Below are 19,383 nucleotides of genomic sequence, written 5' to 3'. Positions count from 1 at the left end.
CCCTTGAACACTACATTATTGAATGTGAATCCATCAAAGATTTTAGCACTCCTGGCTCTATTGTACAATCCCATATGGAACTATTTCATTGAATTTTGATATTGCGGAAGATAGCTTAGCAGTTTATCATAAATTTGCTTGTATTTTGCTTGCAGCTCTTATGAATACTTCCTTCCCGTGTGGCAGCGAATACAAGCATCGCCTTTCATTGTAATTAGACCTAATTGAATTATTCACATTAGTGATAATTTACATTTTTTGCTGAAGGATGTTAATATTATTGTTCTTGGTCCTTGGTGTCTTTGGTCCGTGGTGTGTTTGGTCCGTGGTGTGTTTGGTGCGTGGTGTGTTTGGTCCATGATGTGTTTGGTCCGTGGTGTGTTTGGTTCGTGGTGTGTTTGGTTCGTGGTGTGTTTGGTCCGTGGTGTGTTTGGTCCGTGGTGTGTTTGGTTCGTGGTGTGTTTGGTCCGTGGTGTGTTTGGTTCGTGGTGTGCTTGGTCCGTGGTGTGTTTGGTTCGTGGTGTGTTTGGTCCGTGGTGTGTTTGGTTCGTGGTTCGTGGTGTGTTTGGTCCGTGGTGTGTTTGGTCCGTGGTGAGTTTGGTGCGTGGTGTGTTTGTCCGTGGTGTGTTTGGTCCGTGGTGTGTTTGGTCCGTGGTGAGTTTGGTGCGTGGTGTGTTTGTCCGTGGTGTGTTTGGTCCGTGGTGTGTTTGGACCATGGTGTGTTTGGTCCTTGGTGTGTTTGGTCCGTGGTGTGTTTGGTCCGTGGTGTGTTTGGTCCGTGGTGTGTTTGGACCATGGTGTGTTTGGTCCTTGGTGTGTTTGGTCCGTGGTGGGTGTTTGGTCCGTGTGTGTTTGTCTGTGGTGTGTTTGTCCGTGGTATGTTTTGGTCCATGGAGTGTTTGATCCGTTGGGGTGTTTGGTCCGTGGAGCCATGCAGTTACCTACCTTGAACTAGAGCTTTGGATCCCACGTGAGGATGTTTGAAACTACAACTGTGGTAGTTCAACATCCTTAACACTAACATCTTTCAGACATTACACACGACAACACCCTGTTGTAGGTGATCACTAACTGTAGACATTTTTTAAATTTTAAATTTTGGCCCGAGGGGGCGAGTTTATTGGGCAGCGCCACTCATCTTGTGAGTGGAAATACCGGCCATAGTGACAGTATTGGGGCAGCGCCACTCATCTTGTGAGTGGACATACCGCCATAGTGACAGTATTGGGCAAGCGCCACTCATCTTGTGAGTGGACATAACCGCCATAGTGACAGTATATACAACACTCCCCAATATTAAGAAAACCCGCTGGGTTGTTTCATCCTGTCACTTGTACCCAGACACAGCTGGGACTTGCTTGACTGTCTCGAGTGAACGTCTCCTCAAACTAGAAGGATTAACATCTGTCAACCCAAAAAATCTTACGTTATCTTGTGGGTGCAAAATGGGGAAATCTTTTAAGAACAGTATCAATATTTGACAAATAGTGTTTTCCTAACTCAAACAATGTGGGGTTTATTATTCTACACATATTCTAATGTCTCTGAGGTGTTCACATTCACGTAGATGGTGGTCAAGGCGGTGTCCGTCACTCTCACCACAGATTCTGCAATTCCGCTGAACAATTGTTGTTTCCATTCCGAATCTCCACTGATATTTGTTTCCAAGACGGATTCTCGCTATTACTGATTCTTTCTAACGTCGTCCTCCTCTTCGGCCATAACGATTGGGATTGCCAGCTGCAACCATGTTGTACCATCGTACAGATTCACTGGTTTGTGCTTCTATCCTTCTTTCCTCAGTTACCTTGTCACGGTTATGTTGCCCTGACAATACCTCTAATTTGTAGTAGAGTCTTGGGTATGAAGTATTCAATATGGTCTCCTTCAGCGCCTTCAGCAGCCAGCACATCTGCTCGTTCATTCCCACATATTCCAACATGGGAGGAGATCCACAGAAACTTGATGACTTTTTCCTGGTTTGGTTAATGCCCTCTCAGCTCTCTTAATTTCAGCGACTATTGCAAGAGTTTCTGCCCGATTTTTACGTAGGCTTTGCAGTGCTGCTTTTGAATCAGAGCAGATCACTGCACCATTAGTATTTCTTTCAAGGAATCTTAACGCGATAACAATGGCAGTTCTGCTTGTGTTGAATAGGCATAGTTCTCAATACGCGTTTTTCTTCATTTTTGCATTATCCTTAATTACAGTGTATGCTGCACCAGCCCTGCCATTGACAGGATTTGATGACCCATCAGTGTAGATTTGATCTAGTTCATTTCCGGCTTCTTTATAAATTTCCTGGAGATACTTGTACCTCATTTTGGTATCATGTTGGATTTTTTTCATTGCCATTTCATTGATGATAATCTTGCATGTCATTCTCCCAGGGAGGTAACCTCTCTACAGGCAGGAGCTCACGGGCTTGCTCAAACAGGTGAAGTTCTTTCGATGAAGCAGACTGATCTTAGATGCCATTTTTTTGCTTCTCCTGCTTCCTCCTGTTAGCAGCACAGAAACTCAGATTTTTCTTGGCTGTATCATTGTAATGGGGATCTCTGGCTATCCTAATTGCAAGCTTATCATTCACTTCGTTAATTCTGCTTTTTAACACTGGGGAGGGACAACTCCTCTCGTAGATTAGACGTTTTTGGCGAGTTCTTTTGTAGACATTACTCTAGACATTACTGACCCTAGACATTACTATAGACATTACTGACCGTAGACATTACTCTAGACATTACTGACCCTAGACATTACTATAGACATTACTGACCGTAGACATTACTATAGACATTACTGACCCTAGACATTACTATAGACATTACTGACCGTAGACATTACTATAGACATTACTGACCGCAGACATTAGTGACTGTAGACATTACACATGTCAACACCCTGGTGAAGGTGATCACTAGGGTACATCTTAGCAATATTCGAGGTAAATACACATTCCATGGTAAACTTAGAATTAGTTTACTTAGTTAAGTAAGCTGGGTTTACTTAGGATATATTGCAACAAATTACGTGTGAAAGGAGACACATCAATGGAAATAAAATGCCATTCACTTTTCCAAGGAACTAACATTCCATTCACCTGGACTTCTTTCCTTCTGGACTTCATTCACCTGGACTTCTTTCCTTCTGGACTTCATTCACCTGGAAACTTTCCTTTTGAAGACTGCTCAAAGCCGAGTTGAAAGAGCTTTCCTTTTCCCTCTGGACTTCATACACCTGGAAAGCTTTCCATTTTAAGACTACTCATAGTCGAGTTGATAGAACTACGGCCTCACACGAAGTGGGGTCCAGGGTTCGAGACCCATACAGTCCAGGTCAATGGAACATCAATGGAAGTTGCACTTTTGTTATATATAAAAATGACCCCTTTATATTTATGAATCCCAGTTTAGTACTTTTTTTAAACGAGAGCGAAATTAAGTTAAAGATTTAAGTCAATGACGTTAGTGGTGATTGAAGGTGGCTTGTGTCCCAATATTTGGTGTCTACTTGGCTACACGACGACACCTGCTGTGGGGGCGACGACACCTGCTGTGGGGGCGACGACACCTGCTGTGGGGGCGTCGACACCTGCTGTGGGGGCGACGACACATGCTGTGGGGGCGTCGACACCTGCTGTGGAGGCGACGACACATGCTGTTGAGGCGACGACACCTGCTGCGGGGGCGACGACACATGCTGTGGGGGCGTCGACACCTGCTGTGGGGGCGACGACACATGCTGTTGAGGCGACGACACATGCTGTTGAGGCGACGGACACCTGCTGTGGGGGCGACGACAACCTGCTGTTGGGGCGTCGACACCTGCTGTGGGGGCGACGACACAAGCTGTGGGGGCGACGACACCTGCTGTGGGGCGACGACACCTGCTGTGGGGGCGGACGACACCTGCTGTGGGGTGCGACGGACACATGCTGTGGGGGCGACGACACATGCTGTGGAGGCGACGACACATGCTGTTGAGGCGGACGACACCTGCTTGTGGGGGCGACGACACATGCTGTGGAGGCGACGACACATGCTGTTGAGGCGACGACACCTGCTGTGGGCGACGACACATTGCTGTGGAGGGCGAACGACACCTGACTGTGGAGGGACGACACCTGCTATGTGAGGCGACGACACTGCTGTGGGTGCGACGACACCTGCTGTGGAGGCGACGACACCTGCTGTGGGGGCGACGACACCTGCTGTGGGGGCGACGACACCTGCTGTGGAGGCGACGACACCTGCTGTGGGAGCTACGACACCTGCTGTGGGGGCGACGACACCTGCTGTGGGGGCGACGACACCTGCTGTGGGGGCGACGACACCTGCTGTGGAGGCCGACGACACCTTCTGTGGGGGCGACGACACCTGCTGTGGGGGCGACGACACCTGCTGTGGGGGCGACGACACTGCTGTGGGGGCGACGACACCTGCTGTGGGGGCGACGACACCTGCTGTGGGGGCGACAACACATGCTGCGGGGGCGACGACACCTGCTGTGGGGGCGACGACACCTGCTGTGGGGGCGACGACACCTGCTGTGGGGGCGACGACACCTTCTGTGGGGGCGTACGACACCTGCTGTGGGGGCGTCGACACCTGCTGTGGGGGCGACAGACACATGCTGTGGGGGCGACGACACCTGCTGTGGGGGCGACGACACCTGCTGTGGGGGCGACGACACCTGCTGTGGGGGCGACGACACATGCTGTGGGGGCGACGACACATGCTGTGGAGGCGACGACACATGCTGTTGAGGCGACGACACCTGCTGTGGGGGCGACGACACATGCTGTGGAGACGACGACACATGCTGTTGAGGCGACGACACCTGCTGTGGGGGCGACGACACATGCTGTGGGGGCGACGACACCTGCTGTGGAGGCGACGACACCTGCTGTGGAGGGCGACGACACCTGCTGTGGGGCGACGACACCTGCTGTGGAGGCGACGACACCTGCTGTGGGGGCGACGACACCTGCTGTGGGGGGCGACGACACCTGCTGTGGAGGCGACGACACCTGCTGTGGGAGCTACGACACCTGCTTGTGGGGGCGACGACACCTGCTGTGGGGGCGACGACACCTGCTGTGGGGGCGACGACACCCTGCTGTGGGGCGACGACACCTGCTGTGGAGGCGACGACACCTTCTGTGGGGGCGACGACACCTGCTGTGGGGGCGACGACACCTGCTGTGGGGGCGACGACACCTGCTGTGGGGGGCGACGACTCCTGCTGTGGGGGCGACGACACCTGCTGTGGGGGCGACAACACATGCTGCGGGGGCGACGACACCTGCTGTGGGGGCGACGACACCTGCTGTGGGGGCGACGACACCTGCTGTGGGGGCGACGACACCTTCTGTGGGGGCGACGACACCTGCTGTGGGGGCGACGACACCTGCTGTGGGGGCGGACGACACCTGCTGTGGGGGCGACGACACCTACTGTGGGGGCGACGACACCTGCTGTGGGGGCGACGACACCTGCTGTGGGGGCGACGACACATGCTGTGGGAGCGACAACACATGCTGTGGGGGCGACGACACCTGCTGTGGGGGCGACAACACATGCTGTGGGGGCGACAAAACATGCTGTGGGGGCGACTACACCTGCTGTGGGGGCGACGCCACATGCTGTGGGAGCGACGCCACATGCTGTGGAGGCGACGACACCTGCTGTGGAGGCGACGACACCTGCTGTGGAGGCGACGACACCTGCTTGTGGAGGCGACGACACATGCTGTGGAGGACGACGACACCTGCTGTGGAGGCGACGACACTGCTGTGGAGGCGACGACACCTGCTGTGGAGGCGACGACACCTGCTGTGGAGCGACGACACATGCTGTGTGGAGACGACACCTGCTGTGGAGGCGACGACACCTGCTGTGGGGGCGACGACACATGCTGTGGGGGCGACGACACCATGCTGTGGAGGCGACGACACATGCTGTGGGGGCGACGACACATGCTGTGGAGGCAACGACACCTGCTGTGGGGGCGACGACACCTGCTGTGGAGGCGACGACACCTGCTGTGGAGGCGACGACACCTGCTGTGGAGGCGACGACACCTGCTGTGGAGGCGGACGACACATGCTGTGGAGACGACGACACCTACTGTGGAGGCAACGACACCTGCTGTGGAGGCGACAACACCGGCTGTGGGGCGACGACACCTGCTGTGGAGACGACGACACATGCTGTGGAGGCGACGACACCTGCTGTGGGGGCGACGACACCTGCTGTGGGAGCGATGACAGCATGCTTGTGGAGCGACGACACCTGCTGTGGGGGGCGGCGCCACATGCTGTGGGAGCGACGACACCTGCTGTGGGGGGCGACGCGCACCACGCTGTGGGGCGACGACACCTGCTGTGGAGACGACGACACATGCTGTGGAGGCGACGACACCTGCTGTTGGGGCGACGACACCCTGCTGTGGGGGCGACGACACATGCCTGTGGGAAGAGGCGGACGACATATACTGTGGAGGCGACGACACCTGCTGTGGAGGCGACAACACCTGCTGTGGGGGCGACGACACCTGCTGTGGAGACGACGACACATGCTGTGGAGGCGACGCCACATGCTGTGGGAGCGACGACACATGCTGTGGGAGGCGACGACACTGCTGTGGGGGCGACGACACCTGCTGTGGGGGGCGACGACACCTGCTGTGGAGGCGACCGACACATGCTGTGGAGACACGACGACACCTGCTGTGGAGGGCGACGACACCTGCTGTGGAGGGCGACGACACCTGCTGTGGAGGCGACGACACCTGCTGTGGAGGCGACGACACCTGCTGTGGAGCGACGACACCTGCTGTGGAGGCGACGACACCTGCTGTGGGGGCGACGACACATGCTGTGGGGGCGACGACACCTGCTGTGGGGGCGACGACACCTGCTGTGGAGGCGACGACACCTGCTGTGGAGGCGACGACACCTGCTGTGGAGGCGACGACACCTGCTGTGGAGGCGACGACACATGCTGTGGAGACGACGACACCTGCTGTGGAGGCGACGACACCTGCTGTGGGGGCGACGACACATGCTGTGGGGGCGACGACACCTGCTGTGGGGGCGACGACACCTGCTGTGGAGGCGACGACACCTGCTGTGGAGGCGACGACACCTGCTGTGGAGGCGACGACACCTGCTGTGGAGGCGACGGACACATGCTGTGGAGACGACGACACCTGCTGTGGAGGTGACGACACCTGCTGTGGGGGCGACGACACATGCTGTGGGGGCGACGACACCTGGTGTGGGGGCGACGACACCTGCTGTGGAGGCGACGACACCTGCTGTGGAGGCGACGACACATGCTGTGGGGGGCGACGACACATGCTGTGGGGGCGACGACACATGCTGTGGGGGCGACGCCACATGCTGTGGGAGCGACGCCACATGCTGTGGAGGCGACGACACCTGCTGTGGAGGCGACGACACCTGCTGTGGAGGCGACGACACATGCTGTGGAGACGACACAACCAGCTGAGAACAGCATCCACAGCTGACTGACTCGCCCGTGTTCACACTGTGTGGCCGTGTTCACACTGTGTGGCCGTTGTTCTCACTGTGTGGCCGTGTTCACACTGTGTGGCCGTGTTCTCACTGTGTGGCCGTGTTCACACTGTGTGCCCGTGTTCTCACTGTGTGCCCGTGTTCACACTGTGTGCCCGTGTTCACACTGGTGTGCCCGTGTTCACACTGTGTGCCTGTGTTCACACAGTGTGCCCGTGTTCACACTGTGTGCCCGTGTTCACACTGTGTGCCCGTGTTCACACTGTGTGGCCGTGTTTACACTGTGTGGCCGTGTTCACACTGTGTGGCCGTGTTCTCACTGTGTGGCCGTGTTCACACTGTGTGGCCGTGTTCTCACTGTGTGGCCGTGTTCACACTGTGTGGCCGTGTTCTCACTGTGTGGCCGTGTTCACACTGTGTGGCCGTGTTCACCACTGCGTGGCCGTGTTCACACTGTGTGGCCGTGTTCACACTGTGTGGCCGTGTTCTCACTGTGTGGCCGTGTTCACACTGTGTGGCCGTGTTCTCACTGTGTGCCCGTGTTCACACTGTGTGGGCCGTGTTCACACTGTGTGGCCGTGTTCTCACTGTGTGGCCCGTGTTCACACTGTGTGCCCGTGTTCACACTGTGTGCCCGTGTTCACACTGTGTGCCCGTGTTCACACTGTGTGGCCGTGTTCTCACTGTGTGGCCGTGTTCACACTGTGTGGCCGTGTTCACACTGTGTGGCCGTGTTCTCACGGTGTGGCCGTGTTCACACTGTGTGGCCGTGTTCTCACTGTGTGGCCGTGTTCACACTGTGTGCCCGTGTTCTCACTGTGTGCCCGTGTTCACACTGTGTGCCCGTGTTCACACTGTGTGCCCGTGTTCACACTGTGTGGCCCGTGTTCTCACTGTGTGCCCGTGTTCACACTGTGTGGCCGTGTTCTCACTGTGTGGCCGTGTTCTCACTGTGTGGCCGTGTTCACACTGTGTGGCCGTGTTCTCACTGTGTGGCCGTGGTTCTCACTGTGTGGCCGTGTTCTCACTGTGTGGCCGTGTTCTCACTGTGTGGCCGTGTTCTCACTGTGTGGCCGTGTTCTCACTGTGTGGCCGTGTTCTCACTGTGTGGCCGTGTTCTCACTGTGTGGCCGTGTTCTCACTGTGTGGCCGTGTTCTCACTGTGTGGCCGTGTTCTCACTGTGTTGCCGTGTTCTCACTGTGTGGCCGTGTTCTCACTGTGTGGCCGTGTTCTCACTGTGTGGCCGTGTTCTCACTGTGTGGCAGTGTTCTCACTGTGTGCCCGTGTTCTCACTGTGTGGCCGTGTTCTCACTGTGTGCCCGTGTTCACACTGTGTGGCCGTGTTCTCACTGTGTGGCCGTGTTCTCACTGTGTGGCCGTGTTCACACTGTGTGGCCGTGTTCTCACTGTGTGGCCGTGTTCTCACTGTGTGGCCGTGTTCTCACTGTGTGGCCGTGTTTTCACTGTGTGGCCATGTTCTCACTGTGTGGCCGTGTTCTCACTGTGTGCCCGTGTTCACACTGTGTGGCCGTGTTCTCACTGTGTGGCCGTGTTCTCACTGTGTGCCCGTGTTCACACTGTGTGGCCGTGTTCTCACTGTGTGGCCGTGTTCTCACTGTGTGGCCGTGTTCACACTGTGTGGCCGTGTTCTCACTGTGTGGCCGTGTTCTCACTGTGTGGCCGTGTTCTCACTGTGTGGCCGTGTTTTCACTGTGTGGCCGTGTTCTCACTGTGTGGCCGTGTTTTCACTGTGTGGCCGTGTTTCTCACTGTGTGGCCGTGTTCTCACTGTGTGGCCGTGTTCTCACTGTGTGGCCGTGTTTTCACTGTGTGGCCGTGTTCTCACTGTGTGGCCGTGTTTTCACTGTGTGGCCGTGTTCACACTGTGTGGCCGTGTTCACACTGTGTGGCCGTGTTCTCACTGTGTGGCCATGTTCTCACTGTGTGGCCGTGTTCACACTGTGTGGCCGTGTTCACACTGTGTGGCCGTGTTCTCACTGTGTGGCCGTGTTCTCACTGTGTGGCCGTGTTCTCACTGTGTAGCCGTGTTCTCACTGTGTGGCCGTGTTCTCACTGTGTGGCCGTGTTTTCACTGTGTGGCCGTGTTCTCACTGTGTGGCCGTGTTCACACTGTGTGGCCGTGTTCACACTGTGTGCCCGTGTTTCACACTGTGTGTCCATGTTCTCACTGTGTGCCCGTGTTCACACTGTGTGGCCGTGTTCTCACTGTGTGGCCGTGTTCTCACTGTGTGGCCGTGTTCACACTGTGTGGCCGTGTTCTCACTGTGTGGCCGTGTTCACACTGTGTGGCCGTGTTTCTCACTGTGTGGCCGTGTTCTCACTGTGTGGCCGTGTTCACACTGTGTGGCCGTGTTCTCACTGTGTGCCCGTGTTCCACACTGTGTGCCCGTGTTCACACTGTGTTTCCGTGTTCACACTCTGTGGCCGTGTTCACACTGTGTGGCCGTGTTCACACTGTGTGCTAGTGTTCTCACTGTGTGGCCGTGTTCTCACTGTGTGCCCGTGTTCTCAATGTGTGCCCGTGTTCTCACTGTGTGGCCGTGTTCCACACTGTGTGCCCGTGTTCACACTGTGTGCCCGTGTTCACACTGTGTGGCCGTGTTCTCACTGTGTGCCCGTGTTCACACTGTGTGCTCTTTTTCACACTGTGTGGCCGTGTTCACACTGTGTGCCCGTGTTCACACTGTGTGCCCGTGTTCACACGGTGTGCCCGTGTTCACACTGTGTGCCCGTGTTCACACTGTGTGCCCGTGTTCACACTGTGTGGCCGTGTTCACACTGTGTGCCCTTGTTCACACTGTGTGCCCGTGTTCACACTGTGTGCCCGTGTTCACACTGTGTTGCCGTGTTCACACTGTGTGCCCGTGTTCACACTGTGTGCCTGTGTTTCACATTGTGTGGCCGTGTTCGCTCTGTGTGCCCTTGTTCACACTGTGTGCCCGTGTTCACACTGTTGTGCCCGTGTTCACACTGTGTGGCCGTGTTCACACTGTGTGCCCGTGTTCACACTGTGTGCCCGTGTTCACACTGTGTGGCCGTGTTCTCACTGTGTGCCCGTGTTCTCACTGTGTGCCCGTGTTCACACTGTGTGCCCGTGTTCACACTGTGTGGCCGTGTTCTCACTGTGTGCCCGTGTTCACACTGTGTGCTCGTGTTCACACTGTGTGGCCGTGTTCACACTGTGTGTCATTGTTCACACTGTGTGCCCGTGTTCACACAGTGTGCCCGTGTTCACATTGTGTGCCCGTGTTCACACTGTGTGGCCGTGTTCACACTGTGTGCCCTTGTTCACACTGTGTGCCCGTGTTCACACTGTGTGCCCGTGTTCACACTGTGTGGCCGTGTTCTCACTGTGTGGCCGTGTTCACATTGTGTGGCCGTGTTCTCACTGTGTGGCCGTGTTCACACTGTGTGGCCGTGTTCACACTGTGTGGCCGTGTTCTCACTGTGTGCCCGTGTTCACACTGTGTGCCCGTGTTCACACTGTGTGCCCGTGTTCACACTGTGTGCCCGTGTTCACACTGTGTGGCCGTGTTCACACTGTGTGGCCGTGTTCACACTGTGTGGCCGTGTTCTCACTGTGTGGCCGTGTTCACACTGTGTGGCCGTGTTCTCACTGTGTGGCCGTGTTCACACTGTGTGCCCGTGTTCTCACTGTGTGCCCGTGTTCACACTGTGTGCCCGTGTTCACACTGTGTGCTCGTGTTCACACTGTGTGCCCGTGTTCTCACCTGTGTGCCCGTGTTCGCACTGTGTGGCCGTGTTCTCACTGTGTGGCCGTGTTCTCACTGTGTGGCCGTGTTCACACTGTGTGGCCGTGTTCTCATTGTGTGGCCGTGTTCTCACTGTGTGGCCGTGGTTCTCACTGTGTGGCCGTGTTCTCACTGTGTGGCCGTGTTCTCACTGTGTGGCCGTGTTCTCACTGTGTGGCCGTGTTCTCACTGTGTGGCCGTGTTCTCACTGTGTGGCCGTGTTCTCACTGTGTGGCCGTGTTCTCACTGCGTGGCCCGTGTTCTCACTGTGTGGCCGTGTTTTCACTGTGCGGCCGTGTTCTCACTGTGTGGCCGTGTTCTCACTGTGTGGCCGTGTTCTCACTGTGTGGCCGTGTTTTCCACTGTGTGGCCGTGTTCTCACTGTGTGGCCGTGTTTTCACTGTGTGGCCGTGTTCACACTGTGTGGCCGTGTTCTCACTGTGTGGCCATGTTCTCACTGTGTGGCCGTGTTCACACTGTGTGGCCGTGTTCACACTGTGTGGCCGTGTTCTCACTGTGTGGCCGTGTTCTCACTGTGTGGCCGTGTTCTCACTGTGTGGCCGTGTTCTCACTGTGTGGCCGTGTTCTCACTGTGTGGCCGTGTTTCCACTGTGTGGCCGTGTTCTCACTGCGTGGCCGTGTTCACACTGTGTGGCCGTGTTCACACTGTGTGGCCGTGTTCACACTGTGTGCCCGTGTTCACACTGTGTGGCCATGTTCTCACTGTGTGCCCGTGTTCACACTGTGTGGCCGTGTTCTCACTGTGTGGCCGTGTTCTCACTGTGTGGCCGTGTTCACACTGTGTGGCCGTGTTCTCACTGTGTGGCCGTGTTCACACTGTGTGGCCGTGTTCTCACTGTGTGGCCGTGTTCTCACTGTGTGGCCGTGTTCACACTGTGTGGCCGCGTTCTCACTGTGTGGCCGTGTTCACACTGTGTGGCCGTGTTCACACTGTGTTTCCGTGTTCACACTGTGTGGCCGTGTTCACACTGTGTGGCCGTGTTCACACTGTGTGCCCGTGTTCTCACTGTGTGGCCGTGTTCACACTGTGTGGCCGTGTTCACACTGTGTGCCCGTGTTCTCACTGTGTGGCCGTGTTCTCACTGTGTGGCCGTGTTCTCACTGTGTGGCCGTGTTCTCACTGTGTGGCCGTGTTCTCACTGTGTGGCCGTGTTCTCACTGTGTGGCCGTGTTCTCACTGTGTTGCCGTGTTCTCACTGTGTGGCCGTGTTCTCACTGTGTGGCCGTGTTCTCACTGTGTGGCCGTGTTTCTCACTGTGTGGCAGTGTTCTCACTGTGTGCCCGTGTTCTCACTGTGTGGCCGTGTTCTCACTGTGTGCCCGTGTTCACACTGTGTGGCCGTGTTCTCACTGTGTGGCCGTGTTCTCACTGTGTGGCCGTGTTCACACTGTGTGGCCGTGTTCTCACTGTGTGGCCGTGTTCTCACTGTGTGGCCGTGTTCTCACTGTGTGGCCGTGTTTTCACTGTGTGGCCATGTTCTCACTGTGTGGCCGTGTTCTCACTGTGTGCCCGTGTTCACACTGTGTGGCCGTGTTCTCACTGTGTGGCCGTGTTCTCACTGTGTGCCCGTGTTCACACTGTGTGGCCGTGTTCTCACTATGTGGCCGTGTTCTCACTGTGTGGCCGTGTTCACACTGTGTGGCCGTGTTCTCACTGTGTGGCCGTGTTCTCACTGTGTGGCCGTGTTCTCACTGTGTGGCCGTGTTTTCACTGTGTGGCCGTGTTCTCACTGTGTGGCCTTGTTTTCACTGTGTGGCCGTGTTCTCACTGTGTGGCCGTGTTCTCACTGTGTGGCCGTGTTCTCACTGTGTGGCCGTGTTTTCACTGTGTGGCCGTGTTCTCACTGTGTGGCCGTGTTTTCACTGTGTGGCCGTGTTCACACTGTGTGGCCGTGTTCTCACTGTGTGGCCATGTTCTCACTGTGTGGCCGTGTTCACACTGTGTGGCCGTGTTCACACTGTGTGGCCGTGTTCTCACTGTGTGGCCGTGTTCTCACTGTGTGGCCGTGTTCTCACTGTGTGGCCGTGTTCTCACTGTGTGGCCGTGTTCTCACTGTGTGGACGTGTTTTCACTGTGTGGCCGTGTTCTCACTGTGTGGCCGTGTTCACACTGTGTGGCCGTGTTCACACTGTGTGCCCGTGTTCACACTGTGTGGCCATGTTCTCACTGTGTGCCCGCGTTCACACTGTGTGGCCGTGTTCTCACTGTGTGGCCGTGTTCTCACTGTGTGGCCGTGTTCACACTGTGTGGCCGTGTTCTCACTGTGTGGCCGTGTTCACACTGTGTGGCCGTGTTCTCACTGTGTGGCCGTGTTCTCACTGTGTGGCCGTGTTCACACTGTGTGGCCGTGTTCTCACTGTGTGCCCGTGTTCACACTGTGTGCCCGTGTTCACACTGTGTTTCCGTGTTCACACTGTGTGGCCGTGTTCACACTGTGTGGCCGTGTTCACACTGTGTGCTAGTGTTCTCACTGTGTGGCCGTGTTCTCACTGTGTGCCCGTGTTCTCAATGTGTGCCCGTGTTCTCACTGTGTGGCCGTGTTCACACTGTGTGCCGTGTTCACACTGTGTGCCCGTGTTCACACTGTGTGGCCGTGTTCTCACTGTGTGCCCGTGTTCACACTGTGTGCTCTTTTTCACACTGTGTGGCCGTGTTCACACTGTGTGCCCGTGTTCACACTGTGTGCCCGTGTTCACACTGGTGTGCCCGTGTTCACACTGTGTGCCCGTGTTCACACTGTGTGCCCGTGTTCACACTGTGTGGCCGTGTTCACACTGTGTGCCCTTGTTCACACTGTGTGCCCGTGTTCACACTGTGTGCCCGTGTTCACACTGTGTGGCCGTGTTCACACTGTGTGCCCGTGTTCACACTGTGTGCCTGTGTTCACATTGTGTGGCCGTGTTCACACTGTGTGCCCTTGTTCACACTGTGTGCCCGTGTTCACACTGTGTGCCCGTGTTCACACTGTGTGGCCGTGTTCACACTGTGTGCCCGTGTTCACACTGTGTGCCCGTGTTCACACTGTGTGGCCGTGTTCTCACTGTGTGCCCGTGTTCTCACTGTGTGCCCGTGTTCACACTGTGTGCCCGTGTTCACACTGTGTGGCCGTGTTCTCACTGTGTGCCCGTGTTCACACTGTGTGCTCGTGTTCACACTGTGTGGCCGTGTTCACACTGTGTGTCATTGTTCACACTGTGTGCCCGTGTTCACACAGTGTGCCCGTGTTCACATTGTGTGCCCGTGTTCACACTGTGTGGCCGTGTTCACACTGTGTGCCCTTGTTCACACTGTGTGCCCGTGTTCACACTGTGTGCCCGTGTTCACACTGTGTGGCCGTGTTCTCACTGTGTGGCCGTGTTCACACTGTGTGGCCGTGTTCTCACTGTGTGCCCGTGTTCACACTGTGTGGCCGTGTTCACACTGTGTGGCCGTGTTCTCACTGTGTGCCCGTGTTCACACTGTGTGCCCGTGTTTCACACTGTGTGCCCGTGTTCACACTGTGTGCCCGTGTTCACACTGTGTGGCCGTGTTCTCACTGTGTGGCCGTGTTCACACTGTGTGGCCGTGTTCACACTGTGTGCCCGTGTTCACACTGTGTGGCCGTGTTCACACTGTGTGCCCGTGTTCACACTGTGTGCCTGTGTTCACATTGTGTGGCCGTGTTCACACTGTGTGCCCTTGTTCACACTGTGTGCCCGTGTTCACACTGTGTGCCCGTGTTCACACTGTGTGGCCGTGTTCACACTGTGTGCCCGTGTTCACACTGTGTGCCCGTGTTCACACTGTGTGGCCGTGTTCTCACTGTGTGCCGTGTTCTCACTGTGTGCCCGTGTTCACACTGTGTGCCCGTGTTCACACTGTGTGGCCGTGTTCTCACTGTGTGCCCGTGTTCACACTGTGTGCTCGTGTTCACACTGTGTGGCCGTGTTCACACTGTGTGTCATTGTTCACACTGTGTGCCCGTGTTCACACAGTGTGCCCGTGTTCACATTGTGTGCCCGTGTTCACACTGTGTGGCCGTGTTCACACTGTGTGCCCTTGTTCACACTGTGTGCCCGTGTTCACACTGTGTGCCCGTGTTCACACTGTGTGGCCCGTGTTCTCACTGTGTGGCCGTGTTCACACTGTGTGGCCGTGTTCTCACTGTGTGCCCGTGTTCACACTGTGTGGCCGTGTTCACACTGTGTGGCCGTGTTCTCACTGTGTGCCCGTGTTCACACTGTGTGCCCGTGTTCACACTGTGTGCCCGTGTTCACACTGTGTGCCCGTGTTCACACTGTGTGGCCGTGTTCTCACTGTGTGGCCGTGTTCACACTGTGTGGCCGTGTTCACACTGTGTGGCCGTGTTCTCACTGTGTGGCCGTGTTCACACTGTGTGGCCGTGTTCTCACTGTGTGGCCGTGTTCACACTGTGTGCCCGTGTTCTCACTGTGTGCCCGTGTTCACACTGTGTGCCCGTGTTCACACTGTGTGCTCGTGTTCACACTGTGTGCCCGTGTTCTCACTGTGTGCCCGTGTTCGCACTGTGTGGCCGTGTTCTCACTGTGTGGCCGTGTTCTCACTGTGTGGCCGTGTTCACACTGTGTGGCCGTGTTCTCACTGTGTGGCCGTGTTCTCACTGTGTGGCCGTGTTCTCACTGTGTGGCCGTGTTCTCACTGTGTGGCCGTGTTCTCACTGTGTGGCCGTGTTCTCACTGTGTGGCCGTGTTCTCACTGTGTGGCCGTGTTCTCACTGTGTGGCCGTGTTCTCACTGTGTGGCCGTGTTCTCACTGTGTGGCCGTGTTCTCACTGTGTGGCCGTGTTCTCACTGCGTGGCCGTGTTCTCACTGTGTGGCCGTGTTTTCACTGTGCGGCCGTGTTCTCACTGTGTGGCCGTGTTCTCACTGTGTGGCCGTGTTCTCACTGTGTGGCCGTGTTTTCACTGTGTGGCCGTGTTCTCACTGTGTGGCCGTGTTTTCACTGTGTGGCCGTGTTCACACTGTGTGGCCGTGTTCTCACTGTGTGGCCATGTTCTCACTGTGTGGCCGTGTTCACACTGTGTGGCCGTGTTCACACTGTGTGGCCGTGTTCTCACTGTGTGGCCGTGTTCTCACTGTGTGGCCGTGTTCTCACTGTGTGGCCGTGTTCTCACTGTGTGGCCGTGTTCTCACTGTGTGGCCGTGTTTTCACTGTGTGGCCGTGTTCTCACTGTGTGGCCGTGTTCACACTGTGTGGCCGTGTTCACACTGTGTGGCCGTGTTCACACTGTGTGCCCGTGTTCACACTGTGTGGCCATGTTCTCACTGTGTGCCCGTGTTCACACTGTGTGGCCGTGTTCTCACTGTGTGGCCGTGTTCTCACTGTGTGGCCGTGTTCACACTGTGTGGCCGTGTTCTCACTGTGTGGCCGTGTTCACACTGTGTGGCCGTGTTCTCACTGTGTGGCCGTGTTCTCACTGTGTGGCCGTGTTCACACTGTGTGGCCGCGTTCTCACTGTGTGCCCGTGTTCACACTGTGTGCCCGTGTTCACACTGTGTTTCCGTGTTCACACTGTGTGGCCGTGTTCACACTGTGTGGCCGTGTTCACACTGTGTGCCCGTGTTCTCACTGTGTGGCCGTGTTCACACTGTGTGGCCGTGTTCATACTGTGTGCCCGTGTTCTCACTGTGTGGCCGTTTTCTCACTGTGTGCCCGTGTTCTCACTGTGTGGCCGTGTTCTCACTGTGTGGCCGTGTTCACACTGTGTGCCCGTGTTCACACTGTGTGCCCGTGTTCACACTGTGTGCCCTTGTTCACACTGTGTGCCCGTGTTCACACTGTGTGCCCGTGTTCACACTGTGTGGCCGTGTTCACACTGTGTGCCCGTGTTCACACTGTGTGCCTGTGTTCACACTGTGTGGCCGTGTTCACACTGTGTGCCCTTGTTCACACTGTGTGCCCGTGTTCACACTGTGTGCCCGTGTTCACACTGTGTGGCCGTGTTCACACTGTGTGCCCGTGTTCACACTGTGTGCCCGTGTTCACACTGTGTGGCCGTGTTCTCACTGTGTGCCCGTGTTCTCACTGTGTCCCCGTGTTCTCACTGTGTGGCCGTGTTCACACTGTGTGCCCGTGTTCACACTGTGTGCCCGTGTTCACACTGTGTGGCCGTGTTCTCACTGTGTGCCCGTGTTCACACTGTGTGCTCGTGTTCACACTGTGTGGCCGTGTTCACACTGTGTGCCCGTGTTCACACTGTGTGCCCGTGTTCACACAGTGTGCCCGTGTTCACACTGTGTGCCCGTGTTCACACTGTGTGCCCGTGTTCACACTGTGTGGCCGTGTTCACACTGTGTGCCCTTGTTCACACTGTGTGCCCGTGTTCACACTGTGTGGCCGTGTTCACACTGTGTGGCCGTGTTCACACTGTGTGCCCGTGTTCACACTGTGTGCCCGTGTTCACACTGTGTGCCCGTGTTCACACTGTGTGCCCGTGTTCACACTGTGTGCCCGTGTTCACACTGTGTGCCCGTGTTCACACTGTGTGCCCGTGTTCACACTGTGTGCCCGTGTTCACACTGTGTGGCCGTGTTCTCACTGTGTGCCCGTGTTCACACTGTGTGCTCGTGTTCACACTGTGTGCCCGTGTTCACACTGTGTGGCCGTGTTCACACTGTGTGCCCTTGTTCACACTGTGTGCCCGTGTTCACACTGTGTGCCCGTGTTCGCACTGTGTGCCCGTGTTCACACTGTGTGCCCGTGTTCACACTGTGTGCCCGTGTTCACACTGTGTGCCCGTGTTCACACTGTGTGCCCGTGTTCACACTGTGTGCCCGTGTTCACACTGTGTGCCCGTGTTCACACTGTGTGCCCGTGTTCACACTGTGTGGCCGTGTTCACACTGTGTGCCCGTGTTCACACTGTGTGCCCGTGTTCACACTGTGTGGCCGTGTTCACACTGTGTGCCCGTGTTCACACAGTGTGCCCGTGTTCACACTGTGTGCCCGTGTTCATACAGTGTGCCCGTGTTCACACTGTGTGCCCGTGTTCACACAGTGTGCCCGTGTTCACACAGTGTGCCCGTGTTCTCACTGTGTGCCCGTGTTCTCACTGTGTGCCCGTGTTCACACAGTGTGCCCGTGTTCACACAGTGTGCCCGTGTTCTCACTGTGTGCCCGTGTTCTCACTGTGTGCCCGTGTTCACACTGTGTGCCCGTGTTCACACTGTGTGCTCGTGTTCACACTGTGTGCCCGTGTTCACACTGTGTGCTCGTGTTCACACTGTGTGCCCGTGTTCTCACTGTGTGCCCGTGTTCACACAGTGTGCCCGTGTTCACACAGTGTGCCCGTGTTCTCACTGTGTGCCCGTGTTCTCACTGTGTGCCCGTGTTCACACAGTGTGCCCGTGTTCACACAGTGTGCCCGTGTTCTCACTGTGTGCCCGTGTTCTCACTGTGTGCCCGTGTTCACACTGTGTGCCCGTGTTCACACTGTGTGCTCGTGTTCACACTGTGTGCCCGTGTTCACACTGTGTGCTCGTGTTCACACTGTGTGCCCGTGTTCTCACTGTGTGCCCGTGTTCACACAGTGTGCCCGTGTTCACACAGTGTGCCCGTGTTCTCACTGTGTGCCCGTGTTCTCACTGTGTGCCCGTGTTCACACTGTGTGCCCGTGTTAACACTGTGTGCTCGTGTTCACACTGTGTGCCCGTGTTCACACTGTGTGCTGTGGTGTTCCAAGAAACTCCATTATTACACCATTCTCCCGTTATACAGTTCTCGCTATCTTCTAATATTTGTCAGTAATCACTTTAGGCTCGCTTTTACTTTAAAAGAGGCTTCGTAGCCTGGTGGATAGCGCGCAGGATTCGTAATTCTGTGGCGCGGGTTCGATTCCCGCACGAGGCAGAAACAAATGGACAAAGTTTCTTTCACCCTGAATGTCCCTGTTACCTAGCAGTAAATAGGTACCTGGGAGTTAGTCAGCTGTCACGGGCTGCTTCCTGGGGGTGGAGGCCTGGTCGAGGACCGGGCCGCGGGGACACTAAAACCCCGAAATTATCTCAAGATAACCACCAGGTTGACTTCAAT

At 56.4% G+C, this 19,383-nt stretch overlaps 1 protein-coding gene across 1 annotated transcript; it reads right to left on the bottom strand.

Moving 5' to 3' along the window:
* Positions 1-3,450: 3,450 nt before the first annotated feature.
* Positions 3,451-7,488, bottom strand: LOC138355552 (proline-rich protein 36-like). Its single transcript, XM_069310780.1, has 7 exons — positions 6,918-7,488; positions 5,621-6,813; positions 5,457-5,560; positions 5,046-5,244; positions 4,582-4,902; positions 4,271-4,546; positions 3,451-4,062 (listed from the first exon to the last, which is right to left on the bottom strand). The coding sequence occupies exons 1-7, from the start codon at positions 7,486-7,488 to the stop codon at positions 3,451-3,453; spliced, it is 3,276 nt and encodes a 1,091-aa protein (XP_069166881.1).
* Positions 7,489-19,383: the final 11,895 nt, after the last annotated feature.

This window comes from Procambarus clarkii, chromosome 6 (genome assembly GCF_040958095.1).
Source record: "Procambarus clarkii isolate CNS0578487 chromosome 6, FALCON_Pclarkii_2.0, whole genome shotgun sequence".
Lineage (NCBI taxonomy): Eukaryota > Metazoa > Arthropoda > Malacostraca > Decapoda > Cambaridae > Procambarus > Procambarus clarkii.
Note: the sequence above shows the minus strand (reverse complement) of the source record. Positions and strands in the feature narration are given on the sequence as shown.

Excerpts from the sequence above, each read along its gene's own strand:
- LOC138355552 (XM_069310780.1), bottom strand. The coding sequence starts at position 7,488 with ATGTGTCGTCGCCTCCACAGCAGGTGTCGTCGCCTCCACAGCAGGTGT. Across the intron at positions 5,245-5,456 it reads CAGGTGTCGTCGCCCCCACA|CAGGAGTCGTCGCCCCCCAC; the intron begins GTAGGTGTCGTC and ends TCGCCCCCACAG. Across the intron at positions 4,903-5,045 it reads CGCCCCCACAAGCAGGTGTC|GTGTCGTCGCCTCCACAGCA; the intron begins GTAGCTCCCACA and ends CCTCCACAGCAG.